Source organism: Osmerus eperlanus, chromosome 18 (genome assembly GCF_963692335.1).
Source record: "Osmerus eperlanus chromosome 18, fOsmEpe2.1, whole genome shotgun sequence".
Lineage (NCBI taxonomy): Eukaryota > Metazoa > Chordata > Actinopteri > Osmeriformes > Osmeridae > Osmerus > Osmerus eperlanus.
Window position 1 is genome coordinate 446066 of NC_085035.1, and position 22029 is coordinate 468094.

General features: G+C 45.8%; 1 protein-coding gene across 2 annotated transcripts; it reads right to left on the bottom strand.

Annotated features, from left to right (window-relative positions):
* Nucleotides 1-8761: 8761 nt before the first annotated feature.
* tbx3a (T-box transcription factor 3a) lies at nucleotides 8762-17510 on the bottom strand. Of its 2 annotated transcripts, none has more exons than XM_062484311.1 (7): nucleotides 16468-17510; nucleotides 15282-15564; nucleotides 14718-14864; nucleotides 13756-13832; nucleotides 13166-13323; nucleotides 11801-12435; nucleotides 8762-10687 (listed from the first exon to the last, which is right to left on the bottom strand). In XM_062484311.1, exons 1-7 carry the CDS (start codon nucleotides 16857-16859, stop codon nucleotides 10259-10261), a joined length of 2121 nt encoding a protein of 706 aa, XP_062340295.1. In that variant the 5' UTR covers nucleotides 16860-17510; the 3' UTR covers nucleotides 8762-10258. The 2 variants fall into 2 exon arrangements, with proteins under 2 accessions (XP_062340295.1, XP_062340296.1); XM_062484312.1 differs by having other exon boundaries at nucleotides 15297-15564; nucleotides 16468-17509.
* Between the last annotated feature and the right edge of the window lie 4519 nt (nucleotides 17511-22029).

Consider the following 22029-nt stretch of genomic DNA (forward strand, 5'->3'; position numbering starts at 1 on the left):
GCCCACTAGTGCTGGGCTGTGCTGCCCCCTAGTGCTGGGCTGTGCTGCCCACTAGTGTTGGGCTGTGCTGCCCACTAGTGTTGGGCTGTGCTGCCCACTAGTGCTGGGCTGTGCTGCCCCCTAGTGCTGGGCTGTGCTGTCCCCTAGTGCTGGGCTGTGCTGCCCCCTAGTGCTGGGCTGTGCTGCCCACTAGTGCTGGGCTGTGCTGTCCCCTAGTGCTGGGCTGTGCTGCCCCCTAGTGCTGGGCTGTGCTGCCCACTAGTGCTGGGCTGTGCTGTCCCCTAGTGCTGGGCTGTGCTGCCCCCTAGTGCTGGGCTGTGCTGTCCCCTAGTGCTGGGCTGTGCTGCCCACTAGTGCTGGGCTGTGCTGCCCCCTAGTGCTGGGCTGTGCTGCCCCCTAGTGCTGGGCTGTGCTGCCCACTAGTGCTGGGCTGTGCTGTCCCCTAGTGCTGGGCTGTGCTGCCCACTAGTGCTGGGCTGTGCTGCCCCCTAGTGCTGGGCTGTGCTGCCCACTAGTGCTGGGCTGTGCTGCCCACTAGTGCTGGGCTGTGCTGCCCCCTAGTGCTGGGCTGTGCTGTCCCCTAGTGCTGGGCTGTGCTGTCCCCTAGTGCTGGGCTGTGCTGCCCACTAGTGTTGGGCTGTGCTGCCCACTAGTGTTGGGCTGTGCTGCCCCCTAGTGCTGGGCTGTGCTGCCCACTAGTGCTGGGCTGTGCTGTCCCCTAGTGCTGGGCTGTGCTGCCCACTAGTGCTGGGCTGTGCTGCCCCCTAGTGCTGGGCTGTGCTGCCCCCTAGTGCTGGGCTGTGCTGCCCCCTAGTGCTGGGCTGTGCTGCCCACTAGTGTTGGGCTGTGCTGCCCCCTAGTGCTGGGCTGTGCTGCCCCCTAGTGCTGGGCTGTGCTGCCCACTAGTGCTGGGCTGTGCTGCCCCCTAGTGCTGGGCTGTGCTGCCCCCTAGTGCTGGGCTGTGCTGCCCACTAGTGTTGGGCTGTGCTGCCCCCTAGTGCTGGGCTGTGCTGCCCACTAGTGCTGGGCTGTGCTGCCCCCTAGTGCTGGGCTGTGCTGCCCACTAGTGCTGGGCTGTGCTGCCCCCTAGTGCTGGGCTGTGCTGCCCACTAGTGTTGGGCTGTGCTGCCCCCTAGTGCTGGGCTGTGCTGCCCCCTAGTGTTGGGCTGTGCTGCCCCCTAGTGCTGGGCTGTGCTGCCCACTAGTGCTGGGCTGTGCTGCCCCCTAGTGCTGGGCTGTGCTGCCCCCTAGTGCTGGGCTGTGCTGCCCACTAGTGTTGGGCTGTGCTGCCCACTAGTGTTGGGCTGTGCTGCCCACTAGTGCTGGGCTGTGCTGCCCACTAGTGCTGGGCTGTGCTGTCCCCTAGTGCTGGGCTGTGCTGCCCACTAGTGCTGGGCTGTGCTGCCCCCTAGTGCTGGGCTGTGCTGCCCACTAGTGCTGGGCTGTGCTGCCCCCTAGTGCTGGGCTGTGCTGCCCACTAGTGTTGGGCTGTGCTGTCCCCTAGTGCTGGGCTGTGCTGCCCACTAGTGCTGGGCTGTGCTGTCCCCTAGTGCTGGGCTGTGCTGCCCACTAGTGCTGGGCTGTGCTGCCCCCTAGTGCTGGGCTGTGCTGCCCACTAGTGCTGGGCTGTGCTGCCCCCTAGTGCTGGGCTGTGCTGCCCACTAGTGCTGGGCTGTGCTGCCCCCTAGTGCTGGGCTGTGCTGCCCCCTAGTGCTGGGCTGTGCTGCCCACTAGTGCTGGGCTGTGCTGCCCACTAGTGTTGGGCTGTGCTGCCCCCTAGTGCTGGGCTGTGCTGCCCCCTAGTGTTGGGCTGTGCTGCCCCCTAGTGCTGGGCTGTGCTGCCCCCTAGTGCTGGGCTGTGCTGCCCCCTAGAGTATTACTGTAAAAACATATATGAACGCATGCAAAAATCCTCCTTATAGGATAACACATCAGAACACAGTAAATACAGTGTGAAAGTGAATGCTTCTTCTAGTTAGTCTATTGATCTCATTACAGCCAAATGATTCAAATCTACAAATGGACCGTAAATTCAGAAGTGTAGAATGAAAGATAGGCATGATGGGTATAACCACGAGAGAGGGAGGGAGAGAGAGAGAGAGAGAGAGGGAGGAGAGAGGGTGAGAGAGAGACATAGAGGGAGAGAGAGAGAGAGAGAGAGAGAGAGAGAGAGAGAGAGGCAGAGAAGGAGAGAGAGAGGCAGAGAAGGAGAGAGAGAGACATAGAGAGAGAGAGAGAGAGACATAGAGAGAGAGGGAGAGAGAGAGAGAGAGAGAGAGAGAGGGAGGGAGGGAGGGAGGGAGGGAGAGAGGGAGAGATAGATAGATAGATAGATAGATAGAGAGAGAGAGAGAGAGAGAGAGAGAGAGAGAGAGAGAGAGAGAGAGGGAGGGAGGGAGGGAGGGAGGGAGGGAGGGAGGGAGGGAGGGAGGGAGGGAGAGAGAGAGAGAGAGAGAGAGAGAGAGAGAGAGAGAGAGAGAGAGAGAGAGAGAGAGAGAGAGAGAGAGAGAGAGAGAGAGAGAGGGAGGGAGGGAGGGAGGGAGGGAGGGAGGGAGGGAGGGAGGGAGGGAGGGAGGGAGAGAGAGAGAGAGAGAGAGAGAGAGAGAGAGAGAGAGAGAGAGAGAGAGAGAGAGAGAGAGAGAGAGAGAGAGAGAGAGAGAGAGAGGAGGAGACATCAGGCCTGGTGCCTCCAGGTCACAGCAGAAAACGTCTCTGAGGGAAAGAGAGTTTCTAGAACATTCCCTGATTCTGAAGCTCCGCTCAGCTCCGACCCCAACATGACCAGCACTCTGCAGCCATGAGACAACAACCTCAGGCCTTCACTCATTCATCACCACACCAAATCTTTTCCAAACATCCTTATGATCGATGTTGTTCTGATACCAGTTTGAGGATGTGAGTGTGTTGAGATATGTTTGACATGGCCAGCCTGCAGGCTAAAAACAGCAGGAAACACTGAGGGCTGCTGCAGAGCTCTCCAATGTCAACAAACACTCAGGGCGACAACACACCTATCCACCTGTACCTGCTAAACGCACCTGAAACTGCTAGAAACACACCTGTACTTGCGAGAAACACACCTCTATAACACACCTGTATAAAACACCTGTATAACACATCTGTATAATATACCTGTATAACACACCTATATAACACACCTGTATAACACACCTGTATAACACACCTTTATAACACACCTGTATAAAGTCCCATTCACACCAAGAACGATAATAAGAACGAGTCCACACCACCAGGATAATGACGACTTTAGTTCAAGTCTTTTATTGTCAGATGCACAGAACAACACAAGGTCAGACTGGGCACTGAAATTCTTAAGACAAGACAACGCAAGCACCTGGCATAACATAAAATATAAGTACACAGAACATAAATTAGATCTATGCTAAGCTAAATAAGTAAACCTCCTAATTACTATACTGCCGAATGATATCGTTGGGATTACTTTCACACACAAAACAATTTGATCAGAAAAAATATCACTTCTGCAAATGAAAACAACATATACCAAAAGTATGTCCAGCTGTCTGAACCCCAGCTACGATGCTAGTGGTTAACATTATTCACGGAGATAGAGCAGTGTGGTGGAACATGACGCTATGACCTCAACAGACATTATTCACGTGCTCTTTGAAAAGGAAACCTACCATAGGGAATCTGTCATCTATTTGGGAAGATTGAGCTAGGAACTTTTGTAAGCTAAAGTTGTTGTCACGCCACACACTCGCCACATTATGTGAGTGTAAGCAGACTTTTGCGTGCGTGTGCATCGCGTGTGAGTGTGTGGATTCTGTATGCCGTGTCAAGACAATATGCTCTACATTATGTGCATGTTCGCGCGCGTGCGGTGGAGCTGCCCTCTAATCTGCCAGCCCACTGGCTGTGTATGAAGTGTCGGTGATGCACGAGACTATTAAGTTTCCAGGTCGGTTTCCCGTCCCTCGTTCTGCACAGCTCATCTGGTGCAGGAGATGAAGGGAGAGATCAGCCCCTTGTCCACCGAGGACAGGAGTCTGTGGCCAGACCGAGACTTTGTGAATCCCGCGGATGAGTGAGGAGCGTGTAAAGAGCCCGTTTAGCACCAGTGTACAAAGTATCCGTGGTTTTACGTGAGGATATAATCGAGGCCTACGCTGTTCTGTGACGTGTACAGGGAACTGGGAGATGTGTGACGTGTACAGGGAACTGGGAGATGTGTGACGTGTACAGGGAACTGGGAGATGTGTGACGTGTACAGGGAACTGGGAGATGTGTGACGTGTACAGGGAACTGGGAGATGTGTGACGTGTACAGGGAACTGGGAGATGTGTGACGTGTACAGGGAACTGGGAGATGTGTGACGTGTACAGGGAACTGGGAGATGTGTGACGTGTACAGGGAACTGGGAGATGTGTGACGTGTACAGGGAACTGGGAGATGTGTGACGTGTACAGGGAACTGGGAGAGGGTGAACTTCCCTCCTCAGTATGATGCTGCTGCTGCATTTTGTTGTGTTTGATACGAAACATTAGATTGAAGTTTTGACTGTAGGTTTTCTTTGTCTATAATCTATTAGATTTTTTATATAATTTAAGTCTGAAAAGTTAATCAATTGAAAATGCGTCTCAATCAATACACCACCATGAGGAATTGTTATAGCAGAGAAGAATAAAAGTTTAGTAAATAAATAAAATAATGATATCTTGGTCTTGTTATGCCCTGTCAGGTTGCCTCCTGTTCAGAGGTTGTCACACGAGTACTTCACTGTCACACCCTTACTTTTTTTGCAATGGTGCAACAGAGATGATTAAACAAAATAAAACAATGTTGCGTGCAGAAGTGTTCCAATGTGACACTCAAAGAATTAATAATATTATAAGAGGCATCGCAATTCATCATTTTTAAAATGATCTGCATGTCATATTTACGCAATGTCAGGCACTTAGACAATAGGCCTACAGCAACATCACAATCAATAAGTAGCCTAATAATTACATTCTGAATGTGTTATGCAAAAACATGTCTATCCTCATCACGTTGACAATTACAGCCTGTTACTTCCAAAATCAACAAACAGAATTTTCCCACAAATGTCAATCAGCGTCATCAAAGTCAACTCTTCCCTTCACATTTCTCCTCAGGCAAAACTGGCAGTCTCGCTGACATGCAGTGGTAACAAGATGACCTGTCGGTCTGTCTGAACCTGGGCTCAGCCTAGCATCCCGCCCCAGTCCCCCTGGGCTCAGCCTAGCATCCCGCCCCAGTCCCCCTGGGCTCAGCCTAGCATCCCGCCCCAGTCCCCCTGGGCTCAGCCTAGCATCCCGCCCCAGTCCCCCTGGGCTCAGCCTAGCATCCCGCCCCAGTCCCCCTGGGCTCAGCCTAGCATCCCGCCCCAGTCCCTCTGGGCTGGGGCGGGATCCTGCCCCAAATGGTGCTGCCAAAGCCATACATGGAGGTAGAATGCAGAGATGGGAAGTAACAAAGTAACAAAGTACAAATACTTAATTACTGGACTTAAGTAGATTGTTCTGGCATCAGTACTTCACTATTTATTTTTCTGAAAAAGTTTTACACACAAATTTTTTACACAAATATCTGTACTTTCTACTTCTTACATTTTAAAGCCAGGCTTGTTACTTTACTTTTAATCTGTATTTAATGGCATGATCCATATTATTTATTGTCATTCATTAATTTCCTGACTTACATTGTTATTGCGTTGTTATAACACTGTTATTATGTTGTTATAACACTATTATTACTTGTAATAACACTTATTACACTGTTATTACACTGTTGTTACACTGTTGCAGAGATGGGATGTAACTGTACTTAGAGATTTTTCTGATATCAGTACAACTTTTTACTTTTTTTAAACGTTTTTAAAAATCAAATATCTGTACTTCTATTCATTATCATTTTCAAACCAGGCTGGCCTATAACCTATAATCTAAATTGTGTATTTTTGTACTAACGTATTAATTTGATGTGAGGTCCAGCTACCAGTGTAACATCCAAACAGGTAGTAATCATGGTTACTTTTAAAACCATGGAGTCTTTTTAAACATGAGTATCAGTAGCCTACTTCTACTTGAGTGAGGGGTGTGTGTACTTTTGCAGAAAACTTGGTTTATTATTTTTAAGTTGTGTAATAAACAACGAATGTTTTTGTAAGCCTAAATGTAACCTAAGATGTGTCTACGGGTCAATACTCCAACGACAACGTGACAAGCTAACGCCCTGGGAAGCCAAGTCGAAAATCAAACAAACAAATGTGAAAAACAAACACTGTGAAATTCTAACTAGCCCGGAGGCTGAAGGGGTTAATAAACCTGTTTATCTCGACATCAGGTATCTAGTTTGATCTGCTTCCTGTCAACTCGAACGAGCTTAGTCACTCTGCTGGAGATAATGGAGCACCGGAGTGATCCAGCAACCTCTGCAGGCATGCAGGAGCGAGAACCTGCTATTGTATCTCAGATTGGCCACATATTAATGTGTGTGTGTGTGTGTGTTGGTGTGAAAGAGAAAGAGAAAGAGGGAGAGAGAGGTTGCGTATGTTGGTACAAAAGATCTAGGAGACCGTACGTATTTATGTATCGTGTCCGTGCACGCTGACAGACTAGTAGTTAAATTGTAGGGTAACCAGGCACCCTTTCTGTCTGAGCACGTGAGAATCATCACACAGCCGCATCATCAACGTCAAGTTCCTGCTTCTGTTTTCATTCCGCCCAGAAGATGGCGACACACTCCGTGTGTAATGACCGCTGCTGTTCTCAAACGTGTTGATGGTCACATCCTAATTTCACAGAAATATAAAAATCTCTCCAAAAAAACTCATGGATTAGGGTTGTGGACCACATGCATATGTAGGCTGTTTTATTTGTAATACCCTTCAGATCATAATACCAAATGTTCATGAGATAAGGGGTCTCATCGATCAAAGTAGCTTCCCTTGAGATAGAAAGAAGTTCACAAGCTCATCGTCAAAATGTTGTTCTACCCAAATGATGAGTCTAGGTGGCGCTGCAACACCGTAGCAGATTCCCAGTTTAGTTGCCCAAGCCTCTTCTGTCCAATCAATTTCTTAGGTGGACTGTCGGTGGACTGTCGGTGGACTATCAAATAAAAAATGCTTTTCATTTATTTTACATATCGATCAAATTGTTTTCAAATGGGTCTCTTCATCAACAGTTGTTTGTACGGCCTCCTTTGTAACACCTTTAAGGGCATACGGTCAAGACTGTCACGGGTGAAAGGTTGCCAAACTGATAATTCCACAGTAACGGCAACAACGAAATGGCATAACAATGATCCAGTGTGACTAACCGGCTCCGCGTGCACCGGTTGTGCACACGGGTGTGAAGGCAGGCATCAGTACAATGCTGTGTACGGCGCACGGGGACTTCAGTTCTACCAGCAGGTGCATGGATATTTGAAATTTAACCGCAATGCAACCTTATTGTTTGATCATTTAAATCATACATCCGTCACCTTGCTATAAGATTAGGATATGGATGGACGGCTAATGCCGTGCCTATTGGAAATATTACCTTTTACACTCATTCTGTTTGTTGTGCTTTTGGGTGCGGGAGAGAGAGACGTGAGGAGGGAGATAAAAACTGTCTAAGGTTGAAGAAGATTCATAGTCTAGATCTGTGTTTTGTTTAGTCTAATAGATAAAAATGTGTACAGTAACAGTTAAGCCTACTAAAAAACATATCAGCTGTTTGATAAAATGACTACACATATACACATACTGTAGTAGGCCTAAATATCTATCAGATCTAAAACCCTAACAATTCTCAAATTGTTCATACACCACATCATACATTACAGAAGTATCTGATAAGCAAGAATGCGAAGAAGACCGTGACAAATGGGACTGTTTGGATCAGTGACGACTGTTTATTTGTCGATTTAGGTTACAGGCTGCAGCGCTCCAGTGCACAAATGCTCACGTTTAACAACCCACCAACGGACGTATGAGCTTAAATGTTTTAGTGATAAAATATTTAAATGCAACTGACCAAATGTGGTGTCCCGTATACTTTTTACAGGCTGTGTCTGGAACGGTTCTTTATGAACACGAGACTTAGCGTTTGTCCTTTAAGGTGTGTTCTTGCCCCGGTGTGTGAGGATGCTGTTCTGTCACCGGCCGCTGAGTGGCGATGCATCTGACATATCAACTTGAGAATCCGGTTCAACATTATTGCAGACGCTCCGCCGCCTTCCGTGCAATAAAGCGGAGTGAGATATGGAAGGCGCCAGGTGAGCAATAGACAGAGCAATTGAGATACTTTGTGTCATGTTTACCCCTCTGCCATAGCGCCATAGTCGCTACTTATTAACCGTACAATATACAAATAAAGATATGACGTTGATAAACCCATGACTGGGTGCAGTGGAGAGGGCAATCTTATTTTACATTCTTTACTGTTCACGTTGGCCCCGACATAAACAATCAGTCAATAGGCTACTCAGCACGCACCATAACAGCGTGCAAGAGGCCAGTTGCACGCCCCGTGTCCGGTGAGGATCTCCAGGCTGAGAGGATCGCTGCTTCTTATCTTAACAGGATTTCTTTACTCTTTGAACATACTTTCAACGGGTGCTTGAGGCCCGTATTTCCGAGCGGAGAATGTGAGGGAGAGATGGGTAAGCGTGGTACCACGGCCCCGGACAGCAATGGCATCATTACAGGCTAAACTATCCATTATGTTTTCACAGCCCCGCCACATGAAAACACAATCTGACAAATGGAAACGTATAAAGACTGCATTTCAATATTTTATTGAAACTTTCAAGAACACGTCGTTGATGTTGTAAACTAGACAAAATCAAATACAACATAACCCAATGACAACTTTAGAAACACAAAAGAAACCTTCATATTTTTATAAGATGCGCACTTCTACTATCAGGCTGCAATGTATTTTTTTTTTTTACAGAAAATTCGTCAATTTTGTCACACTTAGACGAAAGTTTTTTTAATTTTATTCTCAAAGAAAAATGATTCATCAACATTTTCAAGCCATTGGTGCAGTGTGCTGTTGCTTTCATTCATTTGAACAGGAGCACGTGAACACACGAAGACAACAGGTAAAATACAATGGCACGTGAGTGTTTGCTAAAAGAGCTTCTCTGAGCATGAGGGGGGGGGGGGGGGGGAGGAGTTACGGGGAATCCATATTCAAGGGGATATAAAATGCAGATGACAAAACAAGGATATTAACCCACAAACTATCTTTACACAGGTATATCGACAATAAATTAAGGACAAATCCCTAAAAACAAACTACTCCGTTTTATTTACACGCAATATCAATATGAAATAATTACATAAATATTTTATATATCACTATTTACATTTATAATCAATATTACCTTTCAGTTTTATTTCAGATTCCCTTTGCCCTTTTGAACGCGCTGATTTCGGCATGCGAGTTGGGCAGTTGCCATCATAGAAGCGTACAACGTCGGCTGTGTCTGGTCGACTTTAAACAAGTGCCAGCATTTGGATCCAAAATGTGTGGATTCATTCTTAATTTTTTAATACAAGAAACGAGTTAACTGGAATCTGTTTTTTTAATTATTTTTTGGGGAACATTTGAGTTTAGACGTAAGTAGCCTAATCTTATTAATTGTTTTCACAATTTGAATTTGACGTTAGACTGGCTTCAACAAGGGGGTGAGCGTGAACTGTAAAACCTAGTCCTGCACGAGACACCGGTCTGTAGGCTGCAGGCTGTCATGCAGTCACCAGCTTATGAGCAGGATAATAGCCTATGCGCCTCAAATGGTCTAGTTATGTCATTAATAGGCCTACATCAAAACGCAGCAGTGTTTCTAACATCATGGGAAGTGTGTTCAAATAGCTTTACAAATTCGGAGTGCACGTGAACTCAAACCAATTTCGTTACCTCAGCAACTCGACATTTGTAATACATTTAGACACAGCAGCAATGTTTCTTAGATCTGTGAAAGCTCATCCATGCCAAACTTTCAGTTTCAATACTTGTACGGTATTCAAAGAACAGGATAATTCAAAAGTGTTTAGTTTAAATTAACAAAAAAAGAGAAACATACATATCAGATGTGTATTTAACCAAAGTGCATTTTCAAAAATCGAAACTGTTCAAATATGTCCGTTTTTCTAAACCCGCATACTCTAGAACGGTGTCGTCATACCGAGTCCTTATCGCCCCCGTGATCAATATCATCACAACAACAAACGGCAAAAAATGAAAGTGGTGAAAGTCTACGGGGACACGCTCCGCGCGCTGTCCTGTTTGGAATCGAGTCCGCTGACCAGACGCTGGATGCTCTGCAGCTCGTTACTGGCGTCTTTCTCAGAGCAAGTTTTTGGGGAAATTGAGGAGATGGTGGACGAGCGACTGGTCACTTCCGAGGTTGAGTCCAGGGTGGCCGAGACGGGACTGGTGGCCATGCCGTCCCCCTTCAACTCTGCGCCTCCGCCGGCCATGGACGGGATGGCGGTGGTTAGCAAGGTGCTGTCCGGGACGCTCATGGGGATGGAGTACGGGCTGTACCTGAGGCGCGGCCGCACCGCGTTCAGGAACGGGTGTCGGTGGACCGAGGAGGAGGCTGCGGAGGACGCGGCAGCGGCCGCCGCCATGTAGGTGTAAGGATACGGGAACAGACTCCCGAACGGAGACATGGCAAGGCCCTGCGGAGAGAAAAATGGGGATATGAATATGAATATAACATAAATATGATCGTTTCATATTCTCCATGTTTATACAAACACGTCTGTTTTTGATCCCCCTGTGTTTAGACCCCTAGCGCGCGGAACTGAGAGAGGAATTGAGGTCACGCTTCGCGTGAGTGAGCAATAAGATTCTAGACACGTGATCTAATGCATACAATGGTGGAATTTTATCGTCGGAGATGGTGACTTGCATAAATGCTATGGCGCTACATGTAAACTGTACAGCTCACTTTAGGGTGTAACCACGAGGCCTATATATTGACCTATTTATTTCCTGCTTATACTATCGTGGACCTATGCCTCGCGCTGAAGGAAACAAGGGAAAAGTTTCCGAGAGTGTAATTGACAGAACAATCTGTTTTCAGTGAAACGGGATATCCTGTTTTTATACATCTTTGCAACGAGTTAATGAATTGTTAATGCAAATAAAAATTCTTTATGTATGATGCTGCTCATTAAACACAGAAAATAGTACTTCAGATCCGTCGTCGTTAACACGTCTGTGAAAGCGGAGGGGAAAAAGCCAGTCTGTTCTGTATTAACAAATAAGTTGTTTTCCCTCCCCGAACCAGTGGACCATTTGAAACATTTTGCAACAGTTCCTTTTAAAACAACTTAATGAGTTGACATCAACGCTGACGGTGTCTAGGTGGCCTGTCTCCGGATGAACACAAACAACTGCCTCAAGTTATGTTCATAATCCTACATCAAGTGAAACGTGGTAGCCTAAATGAAACGGGCCTGGTTATAGTAACAATCTCTTGATGAGAACTTCACCGCTGTTTCCTCTATCATAACGTGTCAGAACAAAGAAAAGAGTAAAGAAATGAAGCTCAGAGATATATCTAGTCCTCTATAGCCTATATAATAAATCTTACATATTTCTATATATAAATATGTATTTCTGATCTGAACAATTTCGTGTGTTCACCAAATGCTGGACACCAGAACTCCTGCATGTGTACACGCAGGGTTCAGTGAGCCAGTAGGCTGTGATATCTTCACAGCACACGTCTAACATATGTTAACACAGGCTGGATCAGGCTGCTGCAGCACTGGAACTGGTTTTACCTGGGATGCCAACACGTGCTGCTGCAGGTGGAAGGGCAGGCCGGTCCCTGCCAGGCTCTGGGAGGGCGGAGCCATGCTGCTGTCCAGGGCTCCCACGCCGGCGGACGACACCGCAGCCAGCAGGGGCCCCATCCCTGCCGCCATGTTTGAGAAGGCTCCGCCCATGTTGAACTGGCCGGGGTGCAGGAGGAAGGGGTGCGCGCCCCCCAAGTGGTTGAAAAACTGCTGTCCCGCCAAACCCGGGGGAAATCCAAAGTTGTGCACGTGGTTCAGGTGTGCGCTGCTGTCAGTCTGTACGGTCAGGGGCATGTAGCTGTCCTTGATGAGGGGACGACACTCATCTGGTTTGGGGGGGTCCTGGGTGGGGCTCTTCAGGTCGTCCCCAGAGCGGGTGGTGCTGGAGATGGTGGTGACGGGGCTGTGCCGAGAGTCTGCCTGGCTCCTCTCTGTTCTGGAGCTTCCGTCTCTCCCCCGGGCGCTGGGCTCTCTGCTCCCCAGCGCGTGGTCCTTGGCTGGGCTCGCCTCCAGCTCCTTCCCCTCGTCCGTGGTGGTGGAGATCTTACTGGAGTCCGGTCGGTCCTTCAGGTTTCCATCCTTGCTCTCGTCGTCGCTGTCCTCATCACTCTCACAGAAGTCTGAAGCGGGTCATAAAACATGGTGAGACATGAGAGGAGAGAGGAGGCTAAGCACGGCCTGCATGACCTCACACACGCTGAGGGGTTAGGAGGCAGTGCTCTACTCAACTGACTCTTAAATATTCAAGACTACAGGGGGCCAAAATGTTGAGATATTAATTTACAGCTGGACATGATTAGTGTAACTAGTAACACGTAAACAAGCAGTTTTCACCCGGGGTGTGTCTGCAGCTGGAGGCAGTATGAGCATGATGCATCACACCTACACACTTTATCCTATAGAAGGCGTTCACTGTGTTCTGTCATTATTTCAGTTGAATAGGTAACAATTTCCTTAATCATGTATAATTAACTTTCATTGTGAAAATGTAGACTCTACACAGCTTATTTTTAATGAGCAGCAATGAACACATTGATTCCCTGGATGTAGGCTATTCTATGTAGCCTAGTGATTATGTGAACTTAACTAAAGCTTAACTGAAGGTGAGTGGTCAACTAGCTACAACGGGTATTGTACGAATATCACGATGAATGGGCTATCAATATTCATGATGTAGGCGACTTAAATAAAATGCCTGATTGTTGACAGAAATGAATTTAAGGCCTGAACTCAAATTCCACGCAGCAAATCCTCTTACACTCGCTACACACGGGCCGACTAGCCCAAGCTAGTTTTGACTCTGTGAAGGCTGTCGTATATTTTCAAGCGGTTATGGTGGGCTTGGCATACCTTTGAGGTTTGGAGGCCCCACGGTAGACACCGCGGGAGACGCGGCCTGGCCGAAGCACTTGAACGGAGTCTGCTCCCCCGAGGAGTCGTCGGAAGTCCCGTGCTCCTTCTTCTGTTGCTCCTCGTAGGAGCGGATGGACTGCAGCGCCAGCTGTTTCCTACGGAGCGCGCAGATTATTACTATTTGTTTTCAGCCATGTGTCAAAAACCTGACCCTTGATAAATTACGTAAAAGTTACACGTCGAGAAACTTCAGACAGACGATAGGTGTACTTCGGAAATGAGAAAATTTAATCTATAAAGTGAAATGTAAATATTTTTTCCATCTGTGAACGGTCAGAATAAAAACGTTACTAGGCCACCTCTAAGTCCCTCTGCCAACTCAAATGTAATATGACCTGCGGTCTACGCACTATTCTAAAGAAAATGTTAACTTTTTTTCTCGAAAAAAAGACCCCTCTAATAGCTAATGCAGTCGTGCTGTTTTCTGGAATTCACCAAGATCACTGTCAGCCGTCTCTATTAAATCTAGTACAGAAATCGTTAAAGTTTTGTTGCGCTGTTAGGAATAGTTCACTTGTCCTTCTCACCTCTTCTCTCGTCTTCCATTGCCCGTGTCACGGAATCCTTTTGCGAACGGATTGTGGTCAATTTTCAATTGAGTTATCTGAAATGAATACGATAAAATGGTAAATACTCCAGACATTTAGTAAAGAATAAAAACATGATGGGAATTTCCAAACATTTCAACATTGTTTACCGTCCACAGAGTACATTAATAATGTAATAATTTTGAGGCATTCCCTAACCCACACATTCGCGCAGATTCATACACACAGACACACACATTCACACGCACAATCGCACACAGACGTACACAAAAATTATATCTGACATCAGTATTCAACGCACAGTGTATCAACCCTGGCAGAACTATCAAATGACCCCCCCCCCGCTGCCCCCCTACACCCCTCCTTATACACATTTTAGCTTTTGGCAGGATTGACAGTATTTGTCAGCCCACGTGCTGCCAAACGATTACAGCTTTTTTGTGACTTGACCCAAGTAGCCACAGGTAACACTTCCGGTTCTCCCGTGCATCAAAGAATCAACAGACGTTCTTTTGATGAACGCTTAAACACGTGGATTAAATGTTACCACTGAGACACTTTCATGTACATTTATTTCAGTTTAGTTTAATATTCTGTCCACACTCTCCCTTTCCGTTTGATCTTTCTCTCTCTCTCTTATTCACACACACACATATTATCTGGGTGGTTGCCAAATCCCGTCCATGTGATTTCAATATAATTCAGCAACCTATATACTGCAAACATTCCTCAGAATTTAACGTCACGGGGGTTAATATACACCCAAGACAGAAATGCGACTGTTGGACCACCGTTTTAAGGATCAAACTATGAGGTCTTTCATATCTGAAGACGACTAAATGAAGCGCTGTCTACATTATGAAAACTGAATGCAGCGTAGCCTACAGTTACAATCCACAACAGCCTACACGCAAACACAACAAGCACCGCTTTGCTCTTACCTTGTCATTTTGATATGCAGTCACGGCAATGAAATCGGTTTCAGGGAAAACGTAAGTCCTGAACGTACTGTACGGGAGTTTAAGAATGTCGTTGGCTCGCACGATGTGAAACCTGGGCTGGTATTTATGCATGGAGTTCAGGATAGTCTGAAACGGAAAACGGTTCTGAATTTAAAAAATATACATGATCACACATTGATTCATGCTTTATTAAATGTTCTTTGTCGAAATATAGCCAAGTAGGCTACTTTGTAATGACATTCTCACAGGTCACACAAATTTAATGTTTTTGCTCAACTTGAAATTCTCAATTTTAATCAGTTAACTGTAACATTTACTCAAAACTTATGGCAAACATTTGACTTGTAAATATAATAAAATGTAATATTAATTTATATAGTTATTTTCATAAACAGGAATCTTTCAGAAATGCAGCACCACCCCAGAAATAACAGTAATACAATATTAATATTAAAACTGACTACTGATACACACATTGACAATTACAGTAATATCATGCAAATAGGCCTATTGATAAGCATGCGAATAAGGAAAAAAACATACATTAGATGAACTTACAAATCCGTGCTTGTCGGAGATGTTATTCGTCAGTTTGAGTTTGTGAAAATTGACGACTTTTGACATCCACTGTTCGCCGGTAGCCGGGCTGTCTGGGTGAATGTACATCCTCTTTGGCATCTCGGGGTCCGCCTTCCCAGCCACCATCCAGCGCGAGTTGTGAAATTTATACCTGCAGTCGTCGGCTGCAACAATATCCATCAAAAGAATGTACTTTGCCTTCTTGTCCAAGCCCGTGCATCTCACTTTGAACGGTGGGAACATTCGCCTGTAAAAATGAATAGAAACATCAGTCAAGCATCACAGCGAGATCTGCTCCACACGGGCAGAGGGAGCAGCCATCTTTGCATCACCAGAGTGCTGGTGACGAAAACACTGTAAAACTGTTGTAAAGTATCATATTGGCTTTAAATACACCATAACCAGGCCACTAAGTATATCAATCTGCATGTGTAATATGCCATTACGAACTTGTACAATCTGAAAAATACATAGCTCTTAATTAACCCAACACACACACATACACACACAGTGTATAACATGCACTGAGCAAAATAAGAGTTAATTCTAGGCTAGGTTGCAATGCAAATATGAGCTTCGCAGCAACAAACTATTGATAAAAATACATAATTTGTTTACATTACATTAAGCTATATTAACACCACTAAAACAAGATTATTATTACGACTTTTAGCTTACCTAAAGACGGGTTTGAAGTGCCGGGCCTGAACTTTTTTTGACTGTTTGTGTACTGCAAAGTTCTTGGAAGTGCAAGGAGTTTAACGCTAATCACTACGTGCCGTTTTTGTTGCCAACGGTAAAATGTAACAACCGCACAGGTTGTATATTTTATAGTCTGGGTTTGGTTTAATTTTATCTTGTAGAGATTACATCAGCATGCAATGTGGCCATATAAAGATTAGTTCGATACGACTGCATCTTGCTTTCAGTGTTGTGTATATTTACATGAATTATTTACAACAAATATAGCAATGAGGTCGATAGAAACAACAAAGAAATGTTGGTCTGGTTTTCCGCGTAACCGTCCATAAATCAATCCGCACGTGTGGAATGTCAGTATAGGAGATTCGAACGCAAAGCGGTGAAACACCACACGAACCAAGGACGAGTTTATCATATTATTAGATTAGCCAACGAACGATGATCTTACCTTCCAGATTTAGTGATGACCATCTCCGTGCCTCGCTTGTGGAAGAGTTCCCAGAGCTCCTTGGCTTCCAGGTGAACTTTGGGGTCGTCTTCCACCTCCTCCTCCGGCTCCAGGCTCTTCAGAGGCCTGAGATGCGCGGCGGCTGCGTGGTGACCCAGCGAGGAGAAGTGAAGACCGGTTTCAGCGGCGCCCATCAGCTGGTCCATGATCGGCTTCCCCAGGGCGCCCGGGAGAGACAGGGAGCCGTTGGGAGGCATAGCCAGGGCCGGGAAAAAAGGAGGCTGGTGGCCCAGCATTGCACTCATGGCAAATTCCGGACCCCGGTGAGGTAAAAACGGATGGTATGCCATACTCGTTCCTTGTATGACTGGATCTCGCATCAGGAAGCTCATCCAAAGCCAGGTACAAAATGTTATTAAAATAAATAGGGTATAGTTGGACGATGTAGTCTACTATATGCGCAAAGTCTTTCACAACTTATTGGAAAAATCCACGGTCAACAACGGGTATCGACCAGTTGGGAAGAATTCTCTTACTGTCGCTCACGTGCGAGTTCTAACCAAGTGTCTGCGAAAAGAAATGAAAAAATGTGCTCCATTAATCTTCTGGAGTGTTGAGATACAAATTTTCAAAAGAGATTGACGCGCGTCGAACACTTTTTTTTTTTTTTTTTGGGTGGCGTTTTGCAAACAATTTTCGGATTAAAACCAAGAAGGGTGAGTCACTGATTTCATTCGTTGTCCGAGTTCTTCTCTTGCTGCTGTTTACTAAATCGGCATTCCTGTTAAAATTCACTCAAGGCTCGCTGGCTTCGGTCCTCACGCAGAAGCGACGTGTTGAAATATTTCGATAGCGCGGAATAATTCCTCTGTCTTTACTTGTTCCAGACATGCACCCTCACACGCACGCACACACTGTCTTCCTCTCTCTTTCACGCACACACACATTTCAGTAAAGACGTATGCGGAGAAAGGAGTCTGTTGACGGCGGAGAGGTGGTAAGGTCCCAGCACCAAGATATTCCTAGCGCTTCTGTGCCCCATAGGCTTCAAGCTGCATGGATGTGTTGCATGTTAGGAGACGCAGGGCGCTGTTGATTGGCTCTTTGACGCTTTCGGACCAATTGTGTGGCTTCGTAGGCGTGGTTTTAACAGGTCGGGTGGAGGGGACAGTCTTCAGACTTATAAAAAGGTGTTTGGAAACTCAAACAGTGCCGTGAACCACCACTGCCTCAGTCAATGTTGTGTGAATATGTCAACATCATTAGACGCACGATCGGTCGGTCGGTCTACGGGATCCCGTGAAGGAAAAGTAGCCTGTCTCACGATTGCTTTGTCCGCAAGAAATGTCTGTTTCTGCGGCGGGGTTGGCCGCATATCTTAAAGATTTAAACGCTGTAAGGACGCTTTGCGCAAATGACTTTGATGAATAATTTCATAAAACGTAGCACTGTATTTTACATAGATATTGTTTTATTTTAAGCGTTTATCAGAAACGCCTTTTCTTTGTCTTTCGAGCGTTCTACGAAACCGGAAAGGAGTGTTATTGTCAAAACACACAACCATAACCAGCTACATTAATACAATTACGGTGACAGTAGCTGACCGCCGAACTATCCAGATCTGGAGAAAAAAAAAGGATATTCTAGTCCAAACTGTTGTTAATATTATAGTAGTATTTGATTCTGACTTTATCACGCAATATTTCTATGGACTGTCGGATGATCCACATTTAAAATAAGATAAAATTATAAAATAGAACATTAGTAAGTCTTCCATCTTTATCTCTCATCAGAACGGGTACTAAGAGGACAGCGTCATTTGATTGTGTTATATTTTAACCTAAATAGTTTTGTCTATAGACAGCCTATTTTTCCTCACACACGAGGCACATTAACAAGGCGAGGAGAGGCGTCCCTCTCTCTTTCTTGCTCACACGCACACACACGCTCACGCACACACACGCACACGCACACGCACACACAGCACTCGAGTCTAGAGTGTGAGTTAGCGAGAGAGAAGGGGTGAAAGGGAAGCAGGCAGGTCGTTGTGTTCCTGGACGCAGCCGCGCGGTCGTACCTTCCGTGCTGCTCCAGCTTATCTGTGCACTGCCCCAGCACCATCTCGCTGTCCAGGCACGGCCCCAGCACCATCTCGCTGTCCAGGCACGGCCCCAGCACTTCTCCACGAACATATAGGCCGTTTGCGTTCACATCCACAACATTTATCTAATTTTATACATTGACTCTTTTTGTATTGATGGTTGACATTGGGCCGAGACGATTTTTAACACATGAATGGAACTGAACAAAGGCCTACAAACAGAGCACAAAATGTGGTTAATGTGCTGCGTAACGCCACAATACTCTGCTACATTTGCATAGTGCCATTATGGGCCCGTAAAGCCCAGCATGCCAACTGTTATCAGGCGAGGTTCCTTATCGTGTCACGGCGACTGGAAACATGGACTCATCCTATCCTCTCGTGGACGCGTCTAGACGGGGGCACCCGCACATGGTCTCGGCTATTTAACGATTAATTCACAGGTAAACGACACAGCCGTTTGCGGTGGCCGGCGACGCTGGTCAAACACTGGCCACTTAACCGAAGGCAGACTTTCAGCCAGTTTTTTTCAGCACACAGTAGGGTTAGCTGTTGAAACCTTGCACCGAACTTTGATTACGGTGCATTGTAAAATATACGCAATGTCTGAATCGACCACTATCTAATCAGCTTGTGACTAGAGAATATTAACCGTTTTTGGGGGGGTTCTATTTATTCTTGACTAGTTTCCAAGTTATCTAGGCCTGTTTGATAGAATAGATACATCAGAACTAAATGTGTTTAGTGGAAGTAGCCTTTACAATTGCAGGTTGTGCCGTAGGTAGTTCCCCTTACCCGTTCATAACCCCGGTGAGCACATGGCTGTATGAGCGCTGTATCAGGGACTCATTTTCATACGTGTCAACGGACCGGGGGGCGAGATGTGTCTGCACGGTTAAAACGGTCGACGAGCAGGATCCGAGGCACGGGCATCTCTGGCATACTTACATCAACATCCATTCATATCTAGCTACATTTATAAAACAAAACATGATAGGCCCGTATGGATTTAAATAAATATTACAATGTAAAATAGTTGTAGTCAAATGTCTGGCTGTAATGTTGTGACCCTCAGTGTTCTGTGAAAGCTGAACAAAACAGACTCAGGAACCTGGTTTCTCCTTTAGCCCCGCGGCCCCTGGCCGGTGTGTGGGAGGCCAAGCCCCAAGCAGATTACAGCCTTATTCTTCTTTAAACACTCTGGCCTATTAGCAGCACATTTCAATTAAGTGGAAGGTGTCACCAAATGGAAGGCAGAGTGGACACAGGGGCCAGGCCTTCGCCTCCCCAGGACCCAGGGTTCATTAGCTAAGCAACCCTCAGAGACCTGGCGGTCAATACACTATATCAACTTTTACAGGGTGGGGGTTTCCAGGGTGGAGGACTGCAGTAAAACAACTGACACTGCTGATGGATGAGGGAGGCTTGCTTACTGTTATTTTATATCTACGGTGATAATGTGCATGAAAATGGGAAATCGTCATTTACTTGTCTAGACTCTGCGTCGGGCTGTCCCTCTGAGTGTCTGATGGGAAGCTTGTCTGTGGAGCTGTTTGACACAGCCAGGTCCAGTCTGGATTAGATGTGGGGTTTTAGTTGGTCTCTCTGATTTGTATTGCAGCTCAGGTGTGCACATTAAATATCTGACGTTACAGGAAGAAAGTAATTGATAAATTACATTTGGGTAATTGCAGAGAGTGACAAGGACCAAACCTCATTTAATTTAGGAGAGGCGTCTCTCACCAAAAACACTTTCACTACCCTATTCCTTAAATGGTGACAATATGTACGAAATACTGAAGAATGTCAGAGTCTAGGTGAGTTTGAAATAGTGTGTACTCTCTGCCTACGTTCATTAAGCCTGTCTTCAAAGACATTCTTGGAATTGATCACATGGTTGCCAATGATGTAATGTGTGCTTGCATGTTTATTTGCAGATTGTAAATGATAAGCGGGTCAGACTTTGTGGCACCAGAGGAGGACGGAAAACGCTGTTGTGTTGAAGTAATCACCCACAACCGGATCTGATTGGGAAAGGAAACATCACAAGGTTAGCAAAATCTAATTAAGCCATGACTGACATTTCATTTGATGACATCTGAAACTCAGGAGGTTTTGGGAGGAAAGCTCACGCTCACCCGGATGGTTTCAGAAATGTTTCGGTTTTCCAAAGTGGATCTGTTTTAGACTATCGGCTCGAATGCAGAGATTGCAACATGCACTTTCCAAAACCACTCCTGAGCACACAGTCAATCTGTTGACGGCATGATAAACTCTTACCTGTCGATGACTGGATGCGAGTCAACCCTTGCTCTCATCAATTCTTGCAGGGCCTTGTAACAGGTATTGATGAAAAACAATTTTAGTTAATTAGGGGATGTGTTTATTGACTAGGTTTCAGAGTAAAGGCCGAGGCTGTTCTCCAGCAGACGGACTCACTGCACCAGCCTTTCATGGTAAATTATGTAAAATTCCCCAAAAAGGTGTATTACATTTACATGCTATTCATTTAGCTGATTATTTTATACAAATAGTGAGTAAAGAAAGAACAGCAGAAGATCAAGAATCTGAAGTTGTAACAGTATTTTGGTGGTCAGAGTTAAGGAATGGTCTGAATTTACTAGAAACGGTGTAAAGTACCATCTCAGCTGAAAGGGAGCTGAATGCATATTTAGTCACATTAGAACAGTACTGCAGGTTTCAGTAGCAACAATCAGACACAGTCAATACACATCTCACAGTAAAGTAAACACACACAAACAAAACACCATCCCCGAGAAAATCTGTTTTCACATGCAGAAATATGTAAGCTGAACAAAGATTTTACTTTTATTTTAATTTATCAGATGTTTTTATCCAAAGCGACATACACAAATAGTGCGTATAGGAAGCTCAGCAGAAAGTTAAGGATCAGAAATGGTTCAAACTGTGTTTTGAAAGACTGTACCTTGCGTTGTGGTGGAGTGTTTAAGCTGCAGCGTGTTTTGCCCCAGGCCTGGATGTGACTGAGCTGGGTGCCGGTGGTGAATGTCTCACATCTGAAACATGTGTAAGAGGCCAGCCCTCGCTGTCTGTTAGCTAGGCCCCTGTCATACACCTTGCTCCAAACCATTAGCCTAACTGAGACACCTATCTCTCTAGCTAACCCGTAAGATAGGCTTAACTCATACAGTTAGCTCTGTAGCTAATCCGTAAGCAAGGCTTAACTCATACACCTAGCTCTGTAGCTAACCCATTTGCTAGGCCTAATTGAGACACCTAAAGTAGCTCTTGAACAAAAGTATTCAAAAGTAGATAATACAACGTTCAGCAAATTCCCATATCATGAATCATCACGATTGAAAAATCATCTTCTGCAACAGCCACATACTCTCCTGACCGTTTTCTACACACGCCAGCAGACACACGCAAGCAGACACACACCGACACGTCACAACTTTCCCCTCTCCTCTCTCCTCTCT